The sequence below is a fragment of the Cotesia glomerata genome, linkage group LG5 (assembly GCF_020080835.1).
Source record: "Cotesia glomerata isolate CgM1 linkage group LG5, MPM_Cglom_v2.3, whole genome shotgun sequence".
Classification (NCBI taxonomy): Eukaryota; Metazoa; Arthropoda; class Insecta; order Hymenoptera; family Braconidae; genus Cotesia; species Cotesia glomerata.
The window spans coordinates 16878979-16905214 of record NC_058162.1 but is presented as its reverse complement, the minus strand read 5'-3'; the positions used below and the strand labels follow the sequence as shown (position 1 = coordinate 16905214).

Below are 26236 nucleotides of genomic sequence, written 5' to 3'. Positions count from 1 at the left end.
CAATTCGAAACTCAAAACTAAAAATTCAAAACCCACAAACTCAAAATAACTCAATAAAACCCATAAATAACTCGACCTCTATATTTTTCAAAAACTTGACTCTGTGACCAGAATTTGATCAGATTCTTGGCCCAGAGTCCTGACATAGACTTGCGCGAGAAACGCAAAAAACGACGAGCACGCACCTATTTCCCTCCTTTCTACTTGAGTGTGAAAAGTATAGTATTGCAGTGGTTCTCACTTATAGTCTAGTCAACAAGTTTAAAATTGTTATTTTTTTACAATTACGCATTGAGTTTGTAGTAATGCTTAGAAAAATTTATTTCCAGAATTTTCCAGCACTTAAAAAATTTCGGAAATTTTTTAATAGATTAAGATGAATAAAAATACATTTGGTTTTAGCCTAGTATTTACAAAATCATTTTTTTTAACAGATCTCATCAGCTTTTGTGAAAAATTAATTCAGCTGGTTACGATATGTAAGAAGTTGAATTATCACCAGAAATAGTAAAATATTTATTTAAATAATAATTAAACTAATTATTAAATAATTAAAAGAAAAATAACTTATTATAAGATATGGTACAAGATGAACTATAGAAATATTTGTATAAATTAAATTAAATATTACTTTGCTAAGCTACATGAGTTCATTGGTGTGAACATTAGCGACATCGCATAGGGTAAAAGACCCCAATAGAGGCGATGACCCCATTACTGACACTTTCTTTGATTTTGGTACTTATTCAATTAATGAAATAATTAATTTCAATAATGAATATATTATTTATAATCTTTAAGACCTTTAGATCAAAAAAATTTTTAATTTTTATTCCAAGTAGAATATTTTTTCATTCAAAGAAAAGGTGCCACTAATAGGGTCTTTTGCCTTATGCAAATTTTGCATATGCAAAAAAATTATTCAATAATAAAAAAAAGAATAAGCATGTATATTTAGTACCATTTTATGGATAATTTAAAAACTGGATTGCTTAAAATATTGCTATATTAGCTTTAATTGATCTAGCTTATTACATATAATGTACAATATGATGATTAGGATTACAGCAAGCAGAAATTTCAGACTAGTCACTCTTATATAGGGCATTGAGTGAGCGAGATTTATCAAACTTTTAAAATTTTACTGATGGGGAATTATATTTATATCAATATCACACATTTTATCTACAGTGATAGGCGGATTTGTCTATATTTAATAAGCTTTATTAACTGTTAATAAATGATTTTTTAACATCATAGGAATTAATAAATATTTATTGACAGTTAATAAATTATTTATTAAATACGATTCATAAAATGTTAATAAATAATAATAATAATAATAATAATAATATTTTTTTTTTATTTGCAAAGCACATATATATTTTTATAATTCGATGTTTAGTCTTTTTGTATATCTGATGTTCTATCTTTTGTTAATTTGTAAGCCAGTTAAATTGTTAAATTACTGTAAGCTAAGCTTGAAGAGTAAATAAATATTATTATTAACAGTTAATAAGTAATTTATTAAGTACAATTTATTGACTGTTAATAAATATTTATTAATGGTTAATGAATATTTGTTAACTGTTAACAAATATTTATTTAAATTAAAAAGCAAAAACAGCAATTTTCTTTTGACACTTTTTATAATCCTATATAAGGTGGAATATATGGTAATAATTAAATTCACTAAGTAAATTAACGTTTTTAATATTTAAAAATATAAAAGATAATAATATGAGCTGTGATAGAATTTAGTATTTTAAAATAAACGTTATTATAATGTAATATAATGAATGCAAAAAATTTATAAAGATGGTTTTTGTTTATAAGCAATCTTCTTCTCATATGACATTGCAAGCGAAACAAATTCACTCAACAAAATATTTATTAATTATTTATAACTATTTGTTAACTATTAATGAATACTTATTAACTATTACTAAATGTACTTTACCCCCAAATAAATATTTATTGAATGTTAAAGAATATTTATTAAAATTTCACAAATTAAATAATTGTCTTCAAATAAATTAAATTATTAATTTATAATTCACAGAAAGTGTACACTTATACATACAAAAAAATACAGTTTGTACTATCGATTACCAAATGTCACTCCGTCACTTAAAAATTAATATGACATAATTATATAAAAGAAATTATACAGTGTATAGCAATATACTGTTTAATTCCTAAATTCGATGTAATTGTGTGAAGTTTAACATAATTATAGCTTCTTTAAAAATAATACAGACATTCATCTAAGTTATTTCCTATAATTTCTTAGTTCTCATGTAGTAATGTTACAATATATTGCATATTATCTTCAAGTAAATGACCAAAATTAACAGCTGGCATTCGGTAACACTTTTGCAATACCGAACTGAATGGGACTGAAACTAATTCAGGCATCAAGTCCGAGCATTTGAAAAAATCAGTGTATGGTTGTGATGGAATATTATACTTGTACATCTTTTCTATTTTATTGTATCTGCGTACAAGTAAGTGATAAATACCGTTAACGAAGATAATGTTTTCTATTAGACAAACTGAATTATCTTTCAGTAAACAAGTCTGGTTTTTTTGCTCTGTTGACAATAGCCATTTTTTTGATGTTATTTTCATGTACTGAAGACAATCTTCTGAAAATCCCGATGGAAATGGTCCTTTAGTATGAGGTGCATACGCACGGATTAGATTAATATTTCTTATATTTCTTGTTTTATGATACATATTTTTTTCCTGCGTTCGCCTTGAAAATTGTTGAAGTGGTTGATAATGAGTTCTTACACTTTTATGTATTTCCGGCATGTTATTTTCATAACAAAATGCTGAATGTGAATCTACAGGCCCTAATTGTTTTACATCATCGGCAAGATGTACCAAGCAATGAATGTTGAAACTCATAAAATCTTTTCCATAGATTTCAGGAGCTTTATTTACGAATAAATTTAATGCATGCTTAGCGTATATTAATTGAGCATCAGTTGGTGAAGGTGAAGCCAGAATTCGTATCGAAGTATGTAATAATAAAAAATGTGTGTATGCGTAATCTGGTAATATATTTAACAAAACACAGGGACCTGCATACAAGAGAAAATGGCGAAACTGTGTTGCTTTATATTTTGCAAAAGATGATACCGCATCAGGTCGACGAGCAAAATCCGATGGACACCATTCGTTCAGAGATTTCAACCGTCTGTCTAATTCTTGTATCTGTTCATTCTTATATCTGTTCATTTAATTTTTGGAACCCAGAAAATTTTCCTTCTATCCAGGCGTGGAATAATTTTTTCATTACACCTAACAGCACTAAATGCATGTAGTCAAATGGTACGTGTGATACAGGATTAATTTTTAAAACTGATAATGGACTTTCACCTGGTCTATGATGTTTTTTATCAGTACGTAAATTATATTCTTCATTGGTTCGTAGACAATGATTAGTTCCTAAAAAACACATACGACGATAGCTATACTGCCCAAGTACTTTACATTTGGAGCAAGCATTGTATGAAGTATGTCCGACATGTTTTAAAACATAGGCTCTGGCCGGGGCATCTCCAATAAAACAATTAAATTTCACTGTGATTAATTTATTTCGGAAATTTATTCCCCCATTTTTTTCTATAGCTTCAAATTCTTCAGTTACACATTGGAATAATTTACTGGAATCGGAAGGTTTTTCCTTTCCCAGATACAATCCGATTATTATTGGAAGTGTATTAGGCAAGTTAATAACTCTTATCTGAATCGGCCAATATGACTTGGTACTGCAATTATCAGCTACAGCGCCATCAGTGCTAATATCAAGTATCAATTGAAGAGGAACATCACAAACACTTGATAACAATTCTATTAATGACTTAGATAAACCAATGTGTACGTATTCACCTGGTTCTATGGCAATTAATGTAATAGGAGCTTGAGGAGTATTTAATAATGTACGGATGTCTTTAGGAAATTTTTCAAAACAATTATGAGTCGCAAGAATTTTTAAAATACTGTTACCTTGAACAGTATTAATATTATTTTCAACAAAGCAATGTGCTAAATCTTTTTTCAAGCGATCACATTCACAATTAGACATCTCCTGAAATTTAACATCAAAGATTTTATTAACTAATTGTATAATTGAAAAAAATGTATACCGAGATATAATACTTACCGAAATGTATAGATTAGATATTCATTATTTCAAGTGATTTATTAATTTTGAAACTGTAATTTAAATTGTAATTTAAAAAACTACTTGCTATTTATTAAAATATTGACATATGCTGCAATTTCTCTGGAACAATTCTGTCCTCACAAACAACGAAACTATTCTTTTTCAGGTTATCTGGTTTATTTACACTCTGTCAGCTGTGATGTGTACAGTGTTAATATTCAACGACACACAATATTATTCAGACATATGATAATTATTAAGAGTTTCTAAAGCAATTTTTTGAAATGTTTAAGCTTACAATTTTGTAAGATTGCTTATGTGTGTATTAATACACAATCTATTTTTGTCTTATAATCAACTGAAACATTATTGATGAGTTGTTTATGTTGATTATTTCTCGTAACCCAGGAAAAAATGAAATTAATTTCCGTAGATCTGCGCGCTGTTTTTTATGTCAACAAAGTTATACGGAGATCAAATCTATATGAATAAAAATAAAATGCCGCATGTATGTCCACGCATCACTTGAGAACCTCTGGACCGGTTGGGCTAATTTTTTTTTTGTTGTCTTCAGAATTTTCAGGAGAAGGTTTGTATGTAAAAAAATTTTCAAAAAATTCTCCCCCAAAGAGGATTGCGGGGGCGTTAACAATGAATAATTCCCGTTTTTAAACTATGGATCCTATAGACCCTAAATTTAGTAGGAATCTTCTGTAAGGGATATAGAAATAATCTATGGACGAATTTCACGATAGCTCACTCCACAGGGGGTTGCGGGGGCAGATATTAACAATGAAAATTTTTAATTTTCAAACTATAGATCCTACAGACGGCAAATTTAGTTGGAGTCTTCCACATGTGGTGCGGAAATGTTTTAAGAGCAAATTTTACAGCAACCCACCCCTAATAAAGATTGCAGGGAAGGGTGTTAGAATGTTAAATTTTTATCTCCAAACTTTAACTTTCTACAGACTCTAAATTTGGTAGGAATCTTCGTGTATAATTTTAAGTTCAGCTAAGAATGGATTTTATCAAATTCTAACCCCAAAAGGGATTGCGGGGACGTCAGCAATGAAAAACTATAATTTCCAAACAATAGTTTCTATAGACTCGAAGTTTTGTAAGAATCTTTTATTTATAATGTAGAAATCATCTCGAATAGGATCTTATGAAATTTCTCCCCTACATAAGAGTGTGAGGGTATTAATTGTCAAAAAATTCATATTCTTCAAATATCAGTTCCTACAGATATAAAATTTGATAAAATCTCAAGAGAAACAGGAAATTTTGGAAGTTCAGGGAAGGTTTAAACGGAAGGGGAAAAACACAAATAATAAACAACAGAAAATACTAAAAACGACAATTTAGTTTTCCAATACACAATGTTCTGAGCTGAGTAATGAGGTCCGATCTCTTTGGGTCCGTTCCTAGCAGTGAAGTGAGGTCCGATCTTTTTGGTCTGTTTTGTTTTCAGAAATAAAAAAAAGTGTCAGTTAGTTGTTAAAAGAAATAAATTAATTTAAAGCCAATTAATAAAATCTATCATCAATTTGTCAGTGCGCAAGAAATTTTTTATTGTTATTGTTTCAAAATACCAAGGAGAAGACGACCTGACTTAGGTTGTCGAAGTTAATCAAATGTGGGAATCAAATCGGAGTTTCCGTGTTTCGTGCATGGGAAATTATACGTCGCGTGTTCGTGAGTCGGAAAACCACCATCTTTATATATTTACGCACCGCAAGAAAAGATAAAAAATGTAGTCCATCAGAAAGCTTTAAATTAATTAAGTGTATAAATATGTTGCATTTAATGTAAATAAAAATTTTGTATTAAGTTTTGACTATACTTTTCACAAATATATCTAGATGATACGAAGTTCACCGGGTCGTCTAGTATCTAATAAAAAAACATTATCTATTTATTATTTTAAAAAGTTACGATTGGTAAGTAATGAATTTTACAAAAATTATTTCGTATATAGAATACATGGAATACTTAAATAGGATCAGGATTGTAGTGAAAAATAAAAATTAACCTCACTGTATTAGTGAAAGAAAATTTTACTACAATTGTTATTCTCATTATTATAAGTTCTACATAGTTTACGGATAATGTGGTGTAAAATAATACGTTTATTACTTTAATAATGAAATTTAGCAGTTGTCTAAAAATTATCAAATTAAAAATCTGGGAAGAAGTTTGAACTTTCACTTTACTATATCTTCCATATATAACAGAAAAATATCAACAATAGATTCTAAATTTCCAAAGTTTATTTTTAAACTGTATTGTTGTTAGATAAAATGAAATTTTAATTAATGATATTGCACAGTAAAAAATTTTGCATCATCGCGTCAAAAAATTTTTAACACTAAGTTTTTTGACGCAATGATGCAAAATTTTTTACTGTGTAATATGTATGTGAATTTAAATTTTACAGATACTAAATATGAGCCTATCTCAGTCCGTATCAAGAGCAACAAGATCTGGCAGAAATGTCAAAAAGCCAAAAAGATTTCAGTCATCGAGTAGCGAGAAAGAGCTCAATGCTGATGATGTAACAACTGATGATGATCTGGAGGATTTTGATGCAACTGATGATGATCTGGAGGATGAACTAAGCAGCCATGAAAAAACTGAAGAAGAAAAAAATGAATAAATGCATGCATCCATGATAGACATGTTTGAAGGAATGGCGGAAGAAATTGTCATTTTACAAACCGAAGACCCAACGAATAAATTACTGCTGAGAACTGAAGAAAGAATAAAAGAAGACTCGACTAATGTTACAAAAGAAAAAGTGGATCAGCATCTACACATAAATGACAATGATAGCCCTAGTATCCAACATGATAATAATTCTAACACGAAACCGGTTGCGCATAAATCTGATTATGTCATACCATCAAAAAAATTTATTCCAATAACATCAAATGTGATCCAAGATCCACCTCTTTCTGTACATGCATTAAAAAATAATCAAAAAAATGCTAATAATTTAGCAGCTCAACAACTTAATAGTAATAATGGTAAAGCAAAATCTCAACAGACGAAGCCTGGTACATCGCCGAAAGACCATAACAATTATCAATATCAACGTATTGAAAATTTAATAGTGACAAGCTTAAGAAGAATTGACGAGAAGCAAAATGAAAGAATGGATAACCTGGAGAACATGTTACGACAGAGGGAACCAATGGTTGCCAACGCTCCAAGGAATAACAACATCGGAAATCATAACCCACGTCCTCCAGGTTTTCCTATTACTTCACTTGATGAGTATAATGCTTATGAAGATGACGATGATAATCAAGAGAGTCAGAATCAGTTACGCCAATATTTAGCTCAAGAAGAAGCTGGTTCATCAAATTGCAAAGACTCTATTCGCAAATTTTATTATCACACATTTTCACCAAGTATTTTTAAAAAATTGCAATGGACTTCTCACAACTTGAAGAACCGTCCAGAAATGCGTGGTTTATTCAATTCAAAAATATCTAATGTCTTTTTTGAAGCAATTCATGAGTGTCAACATGATAAACGATTAACGTCAGACGAATTTAGTAAACACATGACTGCAGCCATAGAAGCAGGCAAACAGTCGTTACGTGATAGCCATAAACGTAATCAACGTAATAATCCGGCGCCGCGAAGATCATGTGCTACAGCTATAAAAGCAAAATATGGACGTTTTGATGAAAATGCGAGAATGGATGCAAATGATGAAGACTAAATGTGATTTAATGCTACTCTTTATACTATAATTATTGTTACACTACTTGGCCTTATCGCACTAGTTCAAGGATTAAAATATAAATATGGATAAAAATATTAAATTATTTTATTTATTTATTATGATATGAGAATAAATATATATGTAATAATACAGGGTGTCCCAAAAGTCACGGACGCCATTGTAGCATCTGATGAAAAAAATAATTCTGAGACGAAAAGTCCTTAGCCATTTTTCAATTAACCGCATAGATAATTAATTATTAATTAAAAATAACGTCTCTTTATTTGTTAGAGAGAGAGCGCCAGTGTCCAGTAAAATATGTGCCAAACAAAGACACAATTAACTGTATGACTAACTAGTTTCTATAGCTAACGTAGTCACACATATTTACTTACACATTCACACGTGCAAGCATCTTCGTTGGAACGCACTTGACTTGACACTAGTGCTCTCTCTCTAACGCATAAAAGGACGTTATTTTAATTAATAATTAATTATCTATGCGTCTGATTAAAAAATGTCTAAGGACTTTTCGTCTCAGAATTATTTTGTTTATCAGATGCTACAATGGCGTCCGTTACTTCTGGGACACTCTGTATAAAGACAAATTTTACAATGGATAAGATTCGCTTTATTTTTTTATAAATTTGATGCATAAATATGATATTCCATAAGGTTTTTTTGGCGAGTTAAAAATAATTTTATATCATTACTTTTCTTTGTGTCTTTTTTTTTCATTTTAAATCAAAAATCCAAGAAAAATCGCTTGAATTACTATGTTAAATATTTTTTCAAATATCAACTGTCAAACTTTTCAGCAAGATAGCTTTGTTCCTTCACGTGTTCAGATTAAACGGTAATTTATATTTATATTTTCAAAAATATAATCGATATTTTACAGAGATTACTTTCTGTGTCGTACACTTTTTTTGGTGGCGAGATGTCCAAGCCGAAACGGCTATGCAAAGTCCTATTTTCAACAATAAATTAAAATTATAAAAAATGGGAACAGAATTCCGGAAATTTCATATAAAAATTGCTCCTTCTTTAATAATCGTTTTTCAATTTTACGCTTCCTCTGTTAATTTTTGTTTAATTTTTGAGTCTCTCGATTTTTCTATTTGATTTTGACTTATATAAATTGCTATTTTTATTGGTAAAAATGTCTTGTCAAATTTAATGACAAATTTAAGAAGCTGACACTCGTATTTTAAAAAAAAAACTAGATTTTTTTTCTACAGAGAACTCTGAGAACTCACTTCTCGACTACATTGTTGTAAATGAAACTAATGTAGAATGAGAACCTCTACTCTATAGGATAATCCCTAAGTTTAGCAATAGATGGCCCCAGATTTCTGGTCAAATTCTTGACAAATTCTGACTACAGTCTGGCTCAAGTCTTGACCAATAATCTTGGTCAAGAATCTGGACCAATTCTTGTACAAGTCTTGATCTACAATCTTTCTACAGTATCTTGATCCATGCTGGCACAAGGCTTTTACCAAATTGCTACTAGGGCTGTAACTCTCTAAATTCACACTAAAACTGTAGCTCCTCGTTACTCGGCATCTACACTCGGACTCTACTCACTAAAGACTCGCTAAGAACTCACTGAAGGCTCGCTAAAGACTCACTTTTAATCCTCTCAATTATTTTCTATAAAATTTTGGCCTTGGAATATCGGCTTAAAATCACAAAAAATCCGTTGGCGCTAGTGACGTTCATTTTAAATAGACCCCGGTCGATAAAATAACGTCACAATATGTATTTTATAGGTCCCCCCCTTTCCCCTATCCGTTCTTTCCCAACTCCCTTAAAAATTTGCTTTGATATGGCTCTTTACCGTAAGATGGACGGTGGCGTTGTTTGCTCGGTGGGTCTTATATACGTGACTGAATAAAATAGTCAGTACTTGTCTCGGATAGCTTAACTGGGAGAGCCCTTGGCGCGTAACCGAGAGATCTGGGTTCGATTCCCAGTCTGGGCTGTCTGATTATTTTTTCAATTACGGAAAAATTCCCACTGAGTAGGTCCCCCCCTTTCCCCTATCCGTTCTTTCCCAACTCCCTTAAAAATTTGCTTTGATATGGCTCTCCCTATAAAATAACGTCACATGCATTTTTGATATATTTTTCATATGTACATATATATAGTATATATAAATATATGAAATATATGAAAAATTGATGTGGGTACTCAAATGAAAGCTTTTGATGAGTGTAATCTCGGGATGAGCTTATATCTTTAAAAATGTCAGTAATTAAGAAATTGCCTTGTATTTTGTGAACTATTGACATTTTTAAAGATATAAGCTCATTTTGAAGATACACTCATCGAGACCTTTCATTTGAGTACCCACATCAATTTTTCATATATTTCATATATTTATATATATTACATATATGTATATATGAAAAATTCATGTGAGTACTCAAATGAAAGCTCTCAATAAGTGTAACATTGGGATGAGCTTATATCTTTAAAATGTGTATTATATACATTATATAATTAAGAAATGACCTAGTATCTTGAGAATTATTGACATTTTTAAAGATATAAGCTCATCCCGACATTATATCAATCGAGACCTTTCATTTAAGTACCCACATCAATTTTTCATATATTTATATATATATGTATATATGAAAAATATATCAAAAATGCATGTGGGTACTCAAATAAAAGCTCTTGAAGAGCATAACATCGGGATGAGCTTTTATTTTTAAAATATATATTATATATATGTATATATGAAAAATATATCAAAAATTGATGTGGGTACTCAAATGAAAGCTCTCGATGAGGGTTACATCATAATGAGCTTATATCTTTAAAAACGTCAATATTTAAGAAAGTACAGTGATATTTAACAAAATTCAATATTTAATAACTTTTAATTGTTGTTTTTTAAAGAAATAACATTAATTTATTAATTTATAATAATTATTTAAGCTGCATTTGAAAATTCTATATCTCCAGATACATAATTAAGAAAAGACGTTGTAACTTGTGAACTATTGACAACTTTAAAGATATAAGCTCATCCTGATGTTACACTCATCGAGATCTTTAATTTGAGTACCCACATCAATTTTTGATATATTTTTCATATATACATATATATAGTATATATAAATATATGAAATATATGAAAAATTGATGTGGGTACTCAAATGAAAAGTCTTGATGAGTGTAACATCGGGATGAGCTTATATCTTCAAAAATGTTAGTAATTTAGAAATGACCTTATATCTTGAGAACCATTAACATTTTTAAAGATACAAGCTCTCCCCGATGTTACACTCATCGAGACCTTTTATTTGAGTACCCACATGCATTTTTGATATATTTTTCATATATACATATTAGGGTGCTTTTTTTTTTTGCGACTATTTTTTTTTTTTCGCTTCCATCCCGAAATTTTGTTGGAAATACACCCGAAAAAATTCCCTGAAAGTTTGAGCCCTTAATATTAATATTAAGTACTCCTACACAGCGTGTGAAGATTTCCCATTTGAATTATACGAGAACTTTCATTTTTTTTTTTTAAATTTCTATAGCTCAGTGGCATTTCATAGCATCGCTTTGACCATGGACGAGTTTTTTTCAGAATTAAATGCTCTACAAAAGTGTCCATTGTCGCGAAGTCGTAACACATACTGGCGGGGTAGTACGGACCGCCAAACCGAATTTTTTATAGAATTCTTGTTTTTTCACTCATTATCTCATAAACAACAAGACATACAGAAAAAATGTAAATGATAATTTTGTAGGAAATTCAATTCTCTACAAAAAAGGTCCTCAGCACCAAATCACTAAGATCGATATTTTCTGAGATATTAATCATTGAAGTTTACCTAGCATTGAATTTCCACAAAATGTTGAATCAAATCTTAAAAATATTGATTTTTTCTTTTTAAGAGGTACAGGGAGTTCATCCTCAAAATCAGAATATGTTCGTTTCAACCCACTGGAATTTGATGATAGACTACAAAAACTTGCTGGCATCGAATGTTGCGATAATTTCATGCCTAAAACAATTTTTTCAGAATTAAATAAATAAACCCAATCGATTCAAATATTTTTCAAATTTTATATTCAGCTTCTGTTATCCAGAAGCAAAGATATTCTTTGAATTGAGTTTCCGTCAATTTTCCCCAATAAAAATAAGACAAAATGATATATATGTGTTTTAAATTTATTGGTTACAGAGACTTTAATTTTTAATAGCGTGGGAATTTTCGACTGCAAAAAAATCGAAAACAAATTTTTTTTTTATTCAAGTCAAAATTTTTGTCAAAATTGAATAAATTTTGATTTATCTCACTTATTCAGATTTACTTGATAGAAATTTTACCAAAAATGATAGACTAATAATTAGAAAAAAAGTTATGAATCTAGAAACAAATTTTAAAATATTGAAAAATTATATAGAATTCAATTTTCAGAAAATGAGGTTAAGAAAATTAGAATTTTAATGCGAATTAAATTTTACAAGTAAGTAGAAAAAATATGAGTCTAAATTATAAGAAATTGTTTTCGATTATTAAAAAATGATTGATTGTTGAGCTTGATAATTTATAGTTGTATGTGAGAAGAAACTAACCAATTTCGTCTGTATTATTCTCATTATCTTCATTTGTTATCTCCTGTTCAGTGTCAGATTTATTCTGAAAAGTTTCCACCGGCAAGAAATTAGTAACGGGCGAGTGAAGATTGGTTTTCCCCTTTTGACACTCATTCAGAAATTGTTGCTGCTCTTTTGGCAAATTCTTAACCATTGTGGAATTCGAAATATCGAACAATTTATCTAGTTTTTGGTTAAACTTTTCAACATTCTGTTTTTGTGCTTTCGATTTTTTCCCTCTTGTGATGTGTCTTCACTTTTATATATTCGGCATAAAATTTTTCCAACTTCGTAAGACTGTGCTGAGGACGTATAGTTGGAATCTTGAAACTAGCCCGAATAGTATTAGTATCGTTAATAACACTAGTAGCACTATTTCGAATAGTTAATTTTAAAGACTGATGTTTATACATAAAAAAATTTAGTAAGTCACGATACGAAGGCAGCTTATTATTATTTATTTGGCTTCTTTCAAATCCAATTAAATAATTCCAAGTTTTATTACCAATTTTTTCACTCATTTTAATGATGGTTAAAGTCGACCTAACCTCAAATTTAACAAAGTATACATACAACGGCGTCACACTGATCAATGCCCACTAAGCTTTGTTCTTACTCTCGCGGGATTAGTACGCGAAAACAAAGAAAGCGCTGCAATTAAAGGGGAAATTTGTTGAACGCATTCAAGGTCAAGTGAAAGCTCAGTAGTACTACCAGAGCAAGAAAAATAAACCGCAATTAATTAGTATCACAATACACAGCAACAAAGAAACATCCTATATTATTCGTAATGATCATACACAATATATTTTTATCTAGAATTTCATTGAAATTGAATTATTAAATGATAAATTCAAATATTATGGGGTGATTTAAATGAGAAATTTATTTAAAAATAAAAACTTCAGAAAAATACAATTAAAAATTTTTACGTTAAATTTGTAACTTAATCAATAAGTAATTACTAATTATAATTATGATACGAATAAAAAAATCATTATTTTTTAAGATTTGATTCAACATTTTGTGGAAATTCAATGCTACGTAAACTTCAATGATTAATATCTCAGAAAATATCGATCTTAGTGATTTGGTGCTGAGGACCTTTTTTGTAGAGAATTGAATTTCCTACAAAATTATCATTTACATTTTTTCTGTATGTCTTGTTGTTTATGAGATAATGAGTGAAAAACAAGAATTCTATAAAAATTCGGTTTGGTGGTCCGTACTACCCCGCCAGTATGAGTTACGACTTCGCGACAATGGACACTTTTGTAGAGCATTCAATTCTGAAAAAAACCCGTCCATGGTCAAAGTGATGCTATGAAATGCCACTGAGCTATAGAAATTTAAAAAAAAAAAATGAAAGTTCTCGTATATTTCAAATGGGAAATCTTCACACGCTGTGTAGGAGTACTTAATATTAATATTAAGGGCTCAAACTTTCAGGGAATTTTTTTGGGTGTATTTCCAACAAAATTTCGGGATGGAAACGAAAAAAAAAAAATAGTCGCAAAAAAAAAAGCACCCTAATACATATATGTAATATATATAATATATATAAATATATAAAATATATGAAAAATGGATGTGGGTACTCAAATGAAAACTCTTGATGAGAGTAACATCGGGATGAGCTTATATCTTTAAAAAAGTCAATATTTAAGAAAGTACAGCACAATTAAACAATTATTCTAAAAATATTTTCCCTAGAATTGACAAAAGTTCCGACGGATCGCAATCAGGCCATCTAACAGGCTTAATAAGAGACTCCTCAAAGGACCTAGCCGACCAAGATTCCGAGCGTGGAGGTCTATCCTCCCGTAAATTTCCCGAGGAAGACACCGAGCAAGAAAAAGAGCCTCCAGTGATCTTGAAGTACATAAAGACCCAAGTGAAAGAAGCGTTCCACGCCCCGATAGCAACCCTGGTGAAAGGCGCAGTGGTGATGTCCGAAGAGCTGTTCGTCGACGTTTTACCAATCGCGTGGGAGCTGCTTCTCGAGGCGAACCAAGAATTCGCGGCTTCAGCAGCTTCTCTGTTCATAATCGCAGCAGTCCGAGCTTCGAACCAGGCCAGCGAGCTGATGCATCACGGGCTCCAGCACTCCAGCATCGCCTTTCGTATAAACGCGATCCTGAAATTTCAAGTGCTCTGGAAGTTGAGGTACCAGGTCTGGCCCAGGATGGAAGAGGCTGCTCACGTCACCTTTAAAGTTCCTCCCCCGGGGATTGAGTTCACGCTGCCCTCTCCTAAAATTGGGATCGAATCTCTTCCAGTGGTCGACCCGCCATGGATGCCGCAGGTTAAGACTAAAGTTGAGGAAGTAACTACTAATCAAGAGCGTCATGTAAGTTAATTAGACTGGAATGTTTTTATTATACTAGTAGAATTTTATCTTAGAGATTTTTTAATAATTAATTAAAGTGATAATTAAATATATTTATATATTTAATTATTGGTTTATTAGATAGTAGTTTGATTAAAGGGATTATTTTGTTTGAAAGGTTGAATTAAAAATAAATTAATGGTTAAATATTAAAATAAAAATTTCATAAATATTCTCTATAAATTTTGAAGCTATCAAAAATAATTAATTAATTTTTCTAAAAAAATTTTTAGAGGTTTAGAAATTTATAAAAATTTAATTAATTTTCAATATTATTGAAAACTATTTAAATTAACTAGAAAAATAAAATTTTTAGGTTTCATTATTAAATTTTACATAATTAAAATTTTTTTTAAAAATAATAAAAATATGGCTTTAATTTAGAGAACTTGGATTAATTTAATATCACTAAAAGTTAATTTTTTAAATTATAGAAAACATTTGTTGGGTTTTTTTATTTTTGTTCTGGAAAATTTATATTTTTTTACAAATTTATTTTATAAAAACTCGATAATTTTGCCGTGTAAAAAAAGGACATGATTGGTTGTGACGTAATAATATATTTTGAAGGTGAGAGCCAATTAAAATGACGTTATAGACGTTGTATTTTCTGTAGACAGCACCACCTTAAATAACAACCTCAGTTTAACAGCTAACCTTAAAAATAACTATTATCTGGGAGTAAAAACTAATTATTATTTATTATACAGTTATTTTAAAATAAATAGACATTTAAATAATTATAAGATGTCTGGTGAAGGATTAATCACAACCTAAATTTAGTAAAACGTCTGTATATTTTTGCTTTTAAAACATCTAACGTCAACATAAATATTTTAAAATTTCGCCGAGTGGTGGCGCTACTCAACAAGTCTAATGACGTCACTAGCATTGAAAAATTACCCTAAAAAATTAATAGAAAACTTGGATTAAGTTAATATCACTAAAAATTAATTTTTAAATTATAGAAAACATTTGTTGGGTTATTTTATTTTTGTTCTGGAAAATTTATATTTTTTTTACAAATTTATTTTATAAAAACTCGATAATTTTGCCGTGTAAAAAAAGGACATGATTGGTTGTGACGTAATAATATATTTTGCAGGTGAGAGCCAATTAAAATGACGCTATAGACGTTGTATTTTCTGTAGACAGCGCCACCTTAAATAACAACCTCAGTTTAATAGCTAACCTCAAAAATAAGTATTATCTGGGAGTAAAAACTAATTATTATTTATTATATAGGTATTTTAAAATGAATAGACATTTGAATAATTATAATATGTCTGATGGAGGATTAATTACAACCTAAATTTAGTAAAACGTCTGTATATTTTTGTTTTTAAAACTGACAACGCCAACATAAATATTTGAAAATTTCGCCGTGTGGTGGCGCTACTCTACAATTCTAATGACGTCACTAGTTCTAAAATTTTAAATAAAATAATCCCTTGCTTGCCCGTTAAAGCACTTAGCGTAAGCCAATAAATAATTAGAACGTAGTAACTAGAACGCTTCGAGAAAAATTATTGTTTTTGATTGATTTTGTTTTACTAGCGATCATTAGTGACAGCTACTAAGACTAGAAAAAAACAACAAACAGAGTTGATAAAGAAGGCATTACAGGCACAGGATGATAAGAAGCGCGAGGAGCGAGAGAATTTTTTGATAACAACAATACCGATCACAGTCCAGGCTGCGTACGAGCCGAGTCCCGTGGGGGACGACCACGACGAAGGCAATGCCGATGACGAGGGCGGTGAGACCCAGCCGAGGAACACGACTCATCGCGGACGGTCCGCGCTCTCGCTCTTTTCCTCCTCACTCTGCTCCGCGATCGTCCAGATCATCAACCTCCTCGATGACGCCGCCGTCTCCGACGACGGCAACGCCGTCTACGAGGTTGCCTACCAGGTCATCTGGAGCTGCCTGGTTGAAGACAGCGCCCTCTTTCTTCGGTACGTCCTCGAGCGGCTCACTCGTGAGAAACAGGAGCTCATGTTCAAGATTTTAAGGCATCTCATCAGATTTGTACTCAAGCTTCCTCAGCAAGGCGCTTTTGCATTATATAATTATATCATAGGTTATGTTATGTTCTACGTGAGGTCGCCACATGAAGAAGGACAGAAACATATTGGAACTGCTTTGTCCATTCTTTGGATGGTAAGATTTTTTTTTTTATTATATTACTTATTTTTTTTTATATTACAATTTTTATTATAAAAATAATTTTAAAAGCGTTTATCAAATAATTCTATTTAAGAATAATTAATAAAATAATTATTATTGAAAATAATTCAAATTCAATATTTATTAGAAACAGTTTTATTCTTATTAATTATTTTTATTTAAAAGTAATTAATAAAATAGTAATTATTGAAAATCATTTAAATTCAATAATTATTAAAGATAATTTTATTTTTATTTAAAAATAATTAATAAAACTTTTGATACTCGTGTGTAATCACACACTCTTTGCTCGTTGCGCCAACAGTTTCAGCTGACTTCCCCCCCCCCTCTATTTACAAATAGTTAATTTTTTTTCCAACAGATGGCGTTATTTGTCAATTCCAATTTTTTAAAAATTATACGGAAAAAAGTAAACTATAATCCGAACAAAAACAGTTTTACTGTAAAAAAAATCACGCTAAGTCCACGTTCATAAGACTATTAGGAAAAAAAAAATTTTTTTTTTCTTTACAAAAAGATACAAAATAAAAAAATTTAAAAATCCAAGTAACCGATATGATTGTTTATGATTTTCGGAAATTAAAAAAAATCTTATTGTAAATTTAAAAATTAAAAAAAAAATTTTAGAACGTATTTAGAGTGCGTGGTTGCAAAATATTTTACTTTTAATTAAATTCGTAAAATCTATTTACTAGGACTTTAAAAAAATTGAAATACACAATGACGCACACCAAGTGAACGTGGACTTGGCGTGATTTTTTTACAGTGAAACTGTTTTTGTTCGGATTTTATTTTTTCTTTGTGATGAATGAGCGTTGAGACGTGCACTTTTGGATTTTCCAAACTTTTTTAAATAATTATAAGAGCAATTTATTACAATTGTTTTTTTTTTTTTTTTTTTTACATTAAGGGCCAGTTTTTCAATCCGAGATAAAATTTTATCCAGGATAAAATTATTATTGTCAGTATATTTATATATATATGAAATATATAGATATATTTTATCATTGGATAAAATTTTATTCTGGATTGAAAAACTGGCCCTAATTGATGAAACAGAAAACAAAAAAGTTTCAATGTTTACTAATCTTAATATCATAAATGTTATATGCCTTTTATAATTTTTGAAAATAGTGATAAGTGCCGTGGTAACAATTTTACTGTGTTGAACAATTTTTTGGTTTTCATTGCTTAAATATAATCCTATGTAATCGCGTTGGTTTAATATAATTACTTAAATTTTGTTACTGATAAAATAATAAAAATACAAAAGCAAGTAATTATTAAAAGGAATTACGTAAACATCAATAATGTTCGTGAAATTGTATTATAATTATTGTACTTAACGGACTAATGATTATTTATTTAATTGAATTCCATAGATTTATAAAATGATTAAACAATCAAGCTATTATTTGTAGACTAACATGTTTTATTAAATTTCAGATTCAGAAGAGGAACTGGTCAATCCGAATTTCCGCATCCGAGAGCCCGTTATTACTAATCCGTCATCGTTAGAATCATCATCTTCAGATGATGACGAAGAACAACAATCGGCAATCGACAGACTTAAAGAAACAAGAAAAGTATGTACATAATTTCTCAAGCTAAAAAATAGTATGTCCCATAAAAGTATAAAGCTTAGAAGATTATTTTTTTTTTCAGAAACAAAAGCAAAATATACATAAGTATAAAAAGCTAAAGGTCGAAGAAATAGTAAAACTTTATAACAAAAAAACGGATAATTTAGAAGGAAAAGTTAGTATTGAACTCACTATAAAAGCCATTGTTAAGTAATCTACACCTGCACCTATTTTCTCTGTTTTTCTAAAAATTATTTTGACTAATTTTTTATCAATGAACTTGTTTAAGGTTACTTCTGGACGTAATGTAGATAATGAAACTGAACAAGTATTCACTAATGATGACCAAATGAAAGATCAAAACTCTTTCAACAATGAAAACCTGTCTGATATAATCGTTAATGAAACTATAGAAGAGGGACATGCTGAACTCGATAACATGTCACAAACCAAAAGCCCATCAATTATTCCCGAATCAGATAGCGAAGATGATGTGTTTGCTGAAACCCGACATGGACATGTTAATGCAAACGTGGAAATAATTAGGAATGATGAAGACGGTGATTCAGATTCCATTGCACTATCCGCAAATAATAAGGTATATTTTGTTTTACATTTCTCAAAAATTGTTTAATTAAAATAAAAATAAATTTTCAACTTTTTTCATAAATGAAAGAAATTTTGCTATTGGATTTTTTAAATTCGTAAAATTTCTTAAAATGATATTATTGAAATTCTACAAAATTTTATAAAGTTTCATTAAATTGTTTCAAATGGTATTTAATAAAAATTATAAAACTTCTATTATAATCCTGAAAAATTTTCGAAATGGAATAAAGTTGTATGAAATTTTATAAAATTCTATGAAATTATTATAAATTTTAAAAAATTATTTACGATCATAAATTGTTATACAACATAATAGAACTTCGTAAAAATTTATGAAATTTCATACAATAATTATTAACTTCCCGTAGAATTTTCAATAAAAAATTCAAAATATTATGAAATTTCATACAGTTATATAAAGTTTCATAGAATTATATAACATTTTTGAAGCTTAAAAAAATTCAAAAATTTTCACCTAGACACAAGAGATAATTTTAATAAGATTTAAGGGGGAACACCACTGTGACGATAAAAAAAAAAGGTGATTTTCAGGAATTTTTTTGACAGGGAAAATAAAGGAATTTGGGGATCGGATTTTGTTTATTTTATTAAGGGTACATTGAATATTATTACCCTAAATTTTTATTAAAAAATATTTAATTATTACAAAGTTATTAACAATCTCGTAGAGCACTAGAAAAAATTTCCCCCTCCATGGTCGGTTCGATAACTCAAAAACGGATCATCTCAAAATAGAAATCCAAATTGCTTTTTACTTAGTAAAGATGTAGTTATCGTCGCACGTACGGAATTTAAAAAAATTTTATTTTAAATATTTTTTTAGCCGGGTTAAAAAAAAATAAAACAATAAGAATAGTGAGAAAATTTTCAATCAGTCATTTTTTAAAAATTAAAATTTTTCAAATTCCGTACGTGCGACGATAACTATATCCTTACTGATTAAAAAGCAATTTGGGTTTTTATTTTGAGATGATCCGTTTTTGAGTTATCGAACCGACCATGGAGGGGAAAATTTTTTCTAGTGCTCTACGAGATTGTTAATAACTTTGTAATAATTAAATATTTTTTAATAAAAATTTAGGGTGATAATATTTAATGTACCCTTAATAAAATAAACAAAATCCGATCCCCAAATTCCTTTATTTTCCCTGTCAAAAAATTTCCGAAAATCACCTCTTTTTTTTAATCATCACAGTGGTGTTCCCCCTTAATGAAAATAATTTTTTATCAGATTTTGTAAAATTATCTGATGTATAAATATTTTGTTTGTTTATAAAATAAATATATAGTTTGTTTCGTGAAAATAAATCAGAAACTTTATAAAACTTTATGCAATTATCTAAAATTTATAAATTTTTGTTCACGACATGAGAAAATTCCTACGGTGAATTTTTGAATTTTAATTTTTAATGAAGAAAATATTTAAAATTCGATATTATTTGATAAAGTTTGATCTGATTATATGAAACTCTTTTCTAAGACCAAAATATTCGGCACTAAATAAATTCATATAATTTAACACTTTAATAAAATTCCGTTAAATTCAAAAATTTTATTAGAGTTATCGCTTATATAAGTTGTCTTAGATTAAATTTTATAATCTGCAATGGAATTTTATGTCAAAATCCATTTTACATTTATGCAAAGTAACTTCTGGGAATGCCTAGAATGTAATAGTTTACTTGGTTTAAGAAGTTTTAAAAAATTATCATTGTGTCACGGATATAAATTGTCCAATAATTTAATTTCTTTAAAATATTAAAGTCGAAAAAAAAATATACATCAGCTTATTAGTTTGCGAATTTTTAAGATAAAACCTTGTAAAATTTTCATTTTGAATTAGCTCTCTATGACTTATATCAAAGAAAATAGGTAAACATAAATGAGGAAGAAAACGCTGACTATATTGTAATTTTTATGTATAGCATTTTTGATAAAAATTTGTATATCTTGAAGTATATATACTTTAGTATATATACAGCAGCAGCAACAGCAACAACAACAACGACTACAACAACTACAACAACAACAACAGCAGCAGCTACGACAACAACAACAACAACAACAACAGCACCAACGTCAACAGCGTTATGATCCTTATCATTATTTGGATAACGCAACGTTTGATTTTGGAGATGGTATGACTATACCAAGTCATGAATCCCGAAGAGCATTTGATGCAAAGACCCCATCTCAATTTATTAAGATTATGTCTCATGCTGTTTGGGACACAGAAAATCTATCACAACGAGTAGTACGAAAACAAAAAAATACGAGAGATCGTCAGCAGTTATCTCCGAGAAAAAAAGAGTTACTGCAAACACATTACAGACATTATTTACAAGAGCAAAATTATTCCGTAGAAAAGTTTAATATAGAAGTAAAGGAAGTAACTGTTAATAAATATCTGGACCAAGCTATTCAGTCAGCTAAAAAAATTAACAATAGCTAAAGAAAATATTTCTATAATGGTCCAGAATAATAAAGTCCTAATTTATTTTGTTATTAATCATATTATCTTATAACGTTCACTATTAGTCTTGATGGCATTAAAAGAGTAGCATGGCTGCCCAATTTTAAAACACAGTAACTGCAAAATTTTTATACCTGATTTTTTTAGTATTGCTGCGTTTTTTATAACCTTTAGACCTAAATTTCAAGTATTTTTCCTTAAAAATATTTATATTCAAGTATTTTCTATTCATAAATCAAATTTTTTATCAATTTGGCGCGTAAACTTTTTTTTAATAAAAAAAAATTTTTTTAATCTTAAAATTGTCAGTTACTGTGTTTTGAAATTGGGCAGCCGAGGAGTTGGACTTGTCTAGTATGATTGAGTTGGACTTTTAATTAAAATTATCCCCATATTCATTAAAAAAACATGGTAATTATTTTTATACATATTACTGGTCTGTGACAAGTAAATTGAATACATAATAAAGTTTTTTCATATTTACAGATTAAAAAGATCAGCGACACATTCTCTGGTTTATACATAGAGAATCAACACAATTACGTGCAAAAAATTGCAAAGTGGTCACTCGCTTGTATATTTTATTAAATTTTAATATAAATTGGACATTGCTGGATTATTTTCCGCGTCATATTAGTTTCAAATCAATTACTTAACATTTGTCAGGTAAGCCAGAAGACAAACAAAATTTTTAATTCATTAAACATGTGAGTTTTATATGAAAATAAAATCAGCTGACATTTAAAAAATTTCATAATTGTTTTTAATTGAAAAAAAATCTTCGATTATCTTAGCGGGAAGATAAAAATAATACCTTTCTGATTTTATAAAATCACTTATTTTAATAGCGAGAAGTTAAAAGTTAAAAGTTTTTAGATGGCGGCTAACTTTGTTTTTATGATTTTAAAATTTAATTTTTTGTTATTTGCTAGAGGTTGAAATTTTTAGAAAATTGAACATAAATAACGCAGAGAAATAAATAACATATCTACATATGATCCATTATCTTGAGAATATGTTTCAATCAATTTTATTGCTTTTTAATTTCTTGATTAAAAACCATCAATATCTACCTTAGTTCTAATAATTAAAAAAAATATATCAATTCTATTCAATTGAATAAAAATTATTTTAATCAACTACATAAATTTTTCAGCTAATAAATTTATGATCATATTTTTATTTAACATTAAATATTTATGATAAGATTGTATAACGTCAACCCGATCAATTGTTTTATACTTAATTATGTAACATTAGTTTAAACTTATTAAAAACTGAAACAATTGATTGCAAACTAATAATATATAAAATTTCAGGTGCACAAAATTTTTTGACACGTTCAGATCTGCGCATTCGAAATCCGAAGGTAGTAAATCCTTCATCCCTGAAAATATCCTCAGATAATGATAAGGAAAAGGAATTTTGAGTCGCTAAAGCTAAAGCAGCTAAGAAGGTACATAAGAAATGCATAAATTAAAAAACTACATGTTTTTTAAGGTTGTTTGGACGTCACATATGGTTTATGCTATTGCTGTCGTTTTTATTTGCTAATACTATCACTCTCGCGGATTATTGCCAATTCTTTTACTAATAGTTTTTATATGGACCTGAATTTTTTCCATTAAGATATTTTAAAAAGCCATAATCAGAATTTTTCCTATCAATTCTCAAATTATCTACAAAATTGAATTTATATTAATGATAATTTTTCGTTTTTTAATCTTTAGTAGATTTGTCAAGATTATTTGAAATATATGTCCTAGCAATTTTTACTATAGGACAGTAAAGTAACTGCTTTTCACAAATTCAATTTCAATAATTAATTAATGGAAATCTCTTCGTCAGATCTTTTTCAAAAAAATAATTTATGCGTATTTAATATCAATTAATAACATATTAAAAGAGTCGAAAATTACTATACATCGTATTATTGTCTGATCAACCTTAAAAACATTATCGATAGAAAATCATAATTTTTCATTTTAATTCATAGGCTAAAAATAGAAGGAAGTAATTGGATACCCTATTGTATATAACATTTTAAAATTTGTATCCAATACAATTTTTAAATTAGAAAATTAAGAAAATTAATACGCTATACAACATAGCTGCCCAATTTCAAAACACAGTAACTGACAGTTTTAAGATTAAAAAAATTTTTTTTTATTAAAAAAAAGTTTACGCGCCAAATTGATAAAAAATTTGATTTATGAATCGAAAATACTTGAATATAAATATTTTTAAGAAAAATACTTGAAATTAAGGTCTAAAGGTTATAAAAAACGCAGCTATACTAAAAAAATCAGGTATAAAAATTTTGCAGTTACTGTGTGTTAAAATTGGGCAGCTGGTGGAAGTATGAACAATTGTCGTGTACTTTACGAAGATTAATACTTATTAATGCGCTCATGAAAAATTAGTTCATAATCACATTTTTTCTATATTCAGAAACTGTCAAAATTGTACTAAGAAAATAAAATGTTACTACTTACTGTAAAAGGCACAAATGATAAGCGTAAAATTACATTTAAATATGTAAGAATTAATATTTAAAACTGAATTTATAGAAATTGCACTTTAAACTATTATTTTAAACCAAAAATAGATGGATGACGTTGATAGTTAACATATTATAGTTAATATATGGAGTAATAAAATTTTGGCTCTCAATAAAATTGAGCTTTCAATAAAATGAAATAATGTTAATTTCAAATTCAATAAATCAAATTATTATTTTATACAATAATTGCAATAAAATATCACAGAATGTGAACGAAGTATTTGCAATAAACCACGTGTTTTAAGAGCATAAAATATTATTATTAACGTTAAAATCCATTTTACATTTATGCAAAGTAACTTCTGGGAATGCCTAGAATGTAATAGTTTACTCGGTTTAAGAAGTTTTAAAAAATTATCATTGTGTCACGGATATAAATTGTCCAATAATTTAATTTTTTTCAAATATTAAAGTCGAAAAAAAAATATACATCAGCTTATTAGTTTGCGAATTTTTAAGATAAAACCTTGTAAAATTTTCATTTTGAATCAGCTCTCTATCACTTATATCAAAGAAAATAGGTAAACATAAATGAGGAAGAAAAACACTGACTAGATTGTAATTTTTATGTATAGTATTTTTAATGAAAATTTATATATCTCGAAGTATATTTTAAAAGAGTAATTTTAAAGTATAACTTTAATTGCGACAACAACAACAACAACAACAACAACAACAGTAGCAGCAGCAACACAACAACAACAACAGAGTTATTATCTTGTTTACTGATAATATGATATGATATTGTTATTCACTATGTGTATAAAAAAATTTTTTAATTAAATATTTTACCTTATAACAACCAAATAAATTATTTATATATATTGTACTTTTACTTGAAACGTTTTCCTTTTACTTTAAAGTCATATTTTTCACAAATATTTTTTTTTCTGAAAAAATCTGTAAAAGTCTTTTAAACTCTTCAAAACTCTTGGAAAAATCCTAAATTTTCACGAATATTTGACTTTTGCAGGTTTTCGAAGAGTTATAAAGGCTTTGAAACTCTTTCTTTTTCTTATCGAAGGTTATGTTGACTTTCAGAAAGTCTTATGAAGAATTTTGAAGAGTTTTAAAGACTTTTTCCGGAGCAACATTTCTCGTCATATGTACCTCCTTGAGACTTATGAATAGTCATAGCACATCCTGATATCAATGGAAAATGATTTCTTTTTCCCACAATGGTTTTATTATTATTGAGTGGTATACTTGAGTTCGACGTACGATAGGTACTGCACGTCTATCGATATTATGTTCCGCAAGAATGGCAGCGGCTTTTCTTCTAGCCACCATACCAGTGTTTTTATCTGGAAAAACGAGCCATATGCGAGTTACTTGATTTTCATCATTTTGTTCTATATGAACCAGCTTTCCAACGGCGCTGTTAGCTAAACCGTCTACCACATCTATGTTAGTTGTAATAATATATCCACAGATTCGGTAGAATCTGGCGCCAAGTTCCGTTCAAATCCGTTGTAAACGGAGCGCCAGACTACCGACCACGGAGGCTAGATATAAGGAGGACGATCGACATAGGTAAATGTATAGTTAGTGTGTCCGGAAAACTGAGGATAGATCATTTTCAAAAAGAAGCCGCTAGGGCGGCACTACGTTCGCTAATGTGCTAATGTCCGGATCATGGCGTGTCCGTTTGTTATTGCTTATTAATAACACCAAATTGACATTCAGTTAGTTAATTATTTTTTTAATTAATAATCAAAGTGATAATAGTTTAAAATGGTGAATAAATGTATAGTTGATGGGTGTTTGAGTGGCCGGATAAAAGATCGTAGTGAAAAATTAAAATTGAATAGTCGAAATACGTCTTTATTTATTGTGCCACAGGTAATATAACCTAACTTAGTATTTTT

General features: G+C 28.9%; 5 protein-coding genes and 1 long non-coding RNA gene across 6 annotated transcripts; 4 read left to right on the top strand and 2 right to left on the bottom strand.

Annotated features, from left to right (window-relative positions):
- Positions 1 to 3232: 3232 nt before the first annotated feature.
- On the bottom strand, positions 3233 to 4096 carry LOC123266071. The gene has a single exon (XM_044730104.1). The coding sequence runs from the start codon at positions 4094 to 4096 to the stop codon at positions 3233 to 3235; it is 864 nt and encodes a 287-aa protein (XP_044586039.1).
- Positions 4097 to 6561: 2465 nt separating this feature from the next.
- LOC123266363 lies at positions 6562 to 7955 on the top strand. The gene has a single exon (XM_044730606.1). The coding sequence runs from the start codon at positions 6837 to 6839 to the stop codon at positions 7908 to 7910; it is 1074 nt and encodes a 357-aa protein (XP_044586541.1). The 5' UTR covers positions 6562 to 6836; the 3' UTR covers positions 7911 to 7955.
- A 3801-nt stretch (positions 7956 to 11756) lies between these two features.
- Positions 11757 to 13273, bottom strand: LOC123266069. Its single transcript, XM_044730103.1, has 2 exons — positions 12520 to 13273; positions 11757 to 11944 (listed from the first exon to the last, which is right to left on the bottom strand). Exons 1-2 carry the CDS (start codon positions 12692 to 12694, stop codon positions 11757 to 11759), a joined length of 363 nt encoding a protein of 120 aa, XP_044586038.1. The 5' UTR covers positions 12695 to 13273.
- Positions 13274 to 14248: 975 nt separating this feature from the next.
- On the top strand, positions 14249 to 18705 carry LOC123266362 (protein unc-80 homolog). The gene is made up of 3 exons (XM_044730604.1): positions 14249 to 14890; positions 16487 to 17092; positions 18566 to 18705. The coding sequence occupies exons 1-3, from the start codon at positions 14489 to 14491 to the stop codon at positions 18635 to 18637; spliced, it is 1080 nt and encodes a 359-aa protein (XP_044586539.1). The 5' UTR covers positions 14249 to 14488; the 3' UTR covers positions 18638 to 18705.
- LOC123266068 lies at positions 18656 to 22058 on the top strand. Its single transcript, XM_044730102.1, has 4 exons — positions 18656 to 18709; positions 18785 to 18877; positions 18992 to 19300; positions 21258 to 22058. The coding sequence occupies exons 1-4, from the start codon at positions 18656 to 18658 to the stop codon at positions 21264 to 21266; spliced, it is 465 nt and encodes a 154-aa protein (XP_044586037.1). The 3' UTR covers positions 21267 to 22058.
- Positions 22059 to 22069: 11 nt separating this feature from the next.
- Positions 22070 to 23274, top strand: LOC123266375. The gene is made up of 3 exons (XR_006509760.1): positions 22070 to 22216; positions 22292 to 22471; positions 23125 to 23274. It is a non-coding gene; the product is annotated as an uncharacterized LOC123266375 (long non-coding RNA).
- The last annotated feature ends 2962 nt before the right edge of the window (positions 23275 to 26236 follow it).

Excerpts from the sequence above, each read along its gene's own strand:
- LOC123266362 (XM_044730604.1), top strand. The coding sequence starts at position 14,489 with ATGTCCGAAGAGCTGTTCGTCGACGTTTTACCAATCGCGTGGGAGCTG. Across the intron at positions 14,891-16,486 it reads CTACTAATCAAGAGCGTCAT|CGATCATTAGTGACAGCTAC; the intron begins GTAAGTTAATTA and ends TTGTTTTACTAG. Across the intron at positions 17,093-18,565 it reads CTTTGTCCATTCTTTGGATG|ATTCAGAAGAGGAACTGGTC; the intron begins GTAAGATTTTTT and ends ATTAAATTTCAG.
- LOC123266068 (XM_044730102.1), top strand. The coding sequence starts at position 18,656 with ATGACGAAGAACAACAATCGGCAATCGACAGACTTAAAGAAACAAGAA. Across the intron at positions 18,710-18,784 it reads TAAAGAAACAAGAAAAGTAT|AAACAAAAGCAAAATATACA; the intron begins GTACATAATTTC and ends TTTTTTTTTCAG. Across the intron at positions 18,878-18,991 it reads CGGATAATTTAGAAGGAAAA|GTTACTTCTGGACGTAATGT; the intron begins GTTAGTATTGAA and ends AACTTGTTTAAG.
- LOC123266069 (XM_044730103.1), bottom strand. The coding sequence starts at position 12,694 with ATGGTTAAGAATTTGCCAAAAGAGCAGCAACAATTTCTGAATGAGTGT. Across the intron at positions 11,945-12,519 it reads GAATAATACAGACGAAATTG|GCATGAAATTATCGCAACAT; the intron begins GTTAGTTTCTTC and ends AAATTGTTTTAG.
- LOC123266071 (XM_044730104.1), bottom strand. The coding sequence starts at position 4,096 with ATGTCTAATTGTGAATGTGATCGCTTGAAAAAAGATTTAGCACATTGC.
- LOC123266363 (XM_044730606.1), top strand. The coding sequence starts at position 6,837 with ATGCATGCATCCATGATAGACATGTTTGAAGGAATGGCGGAAGAAATT.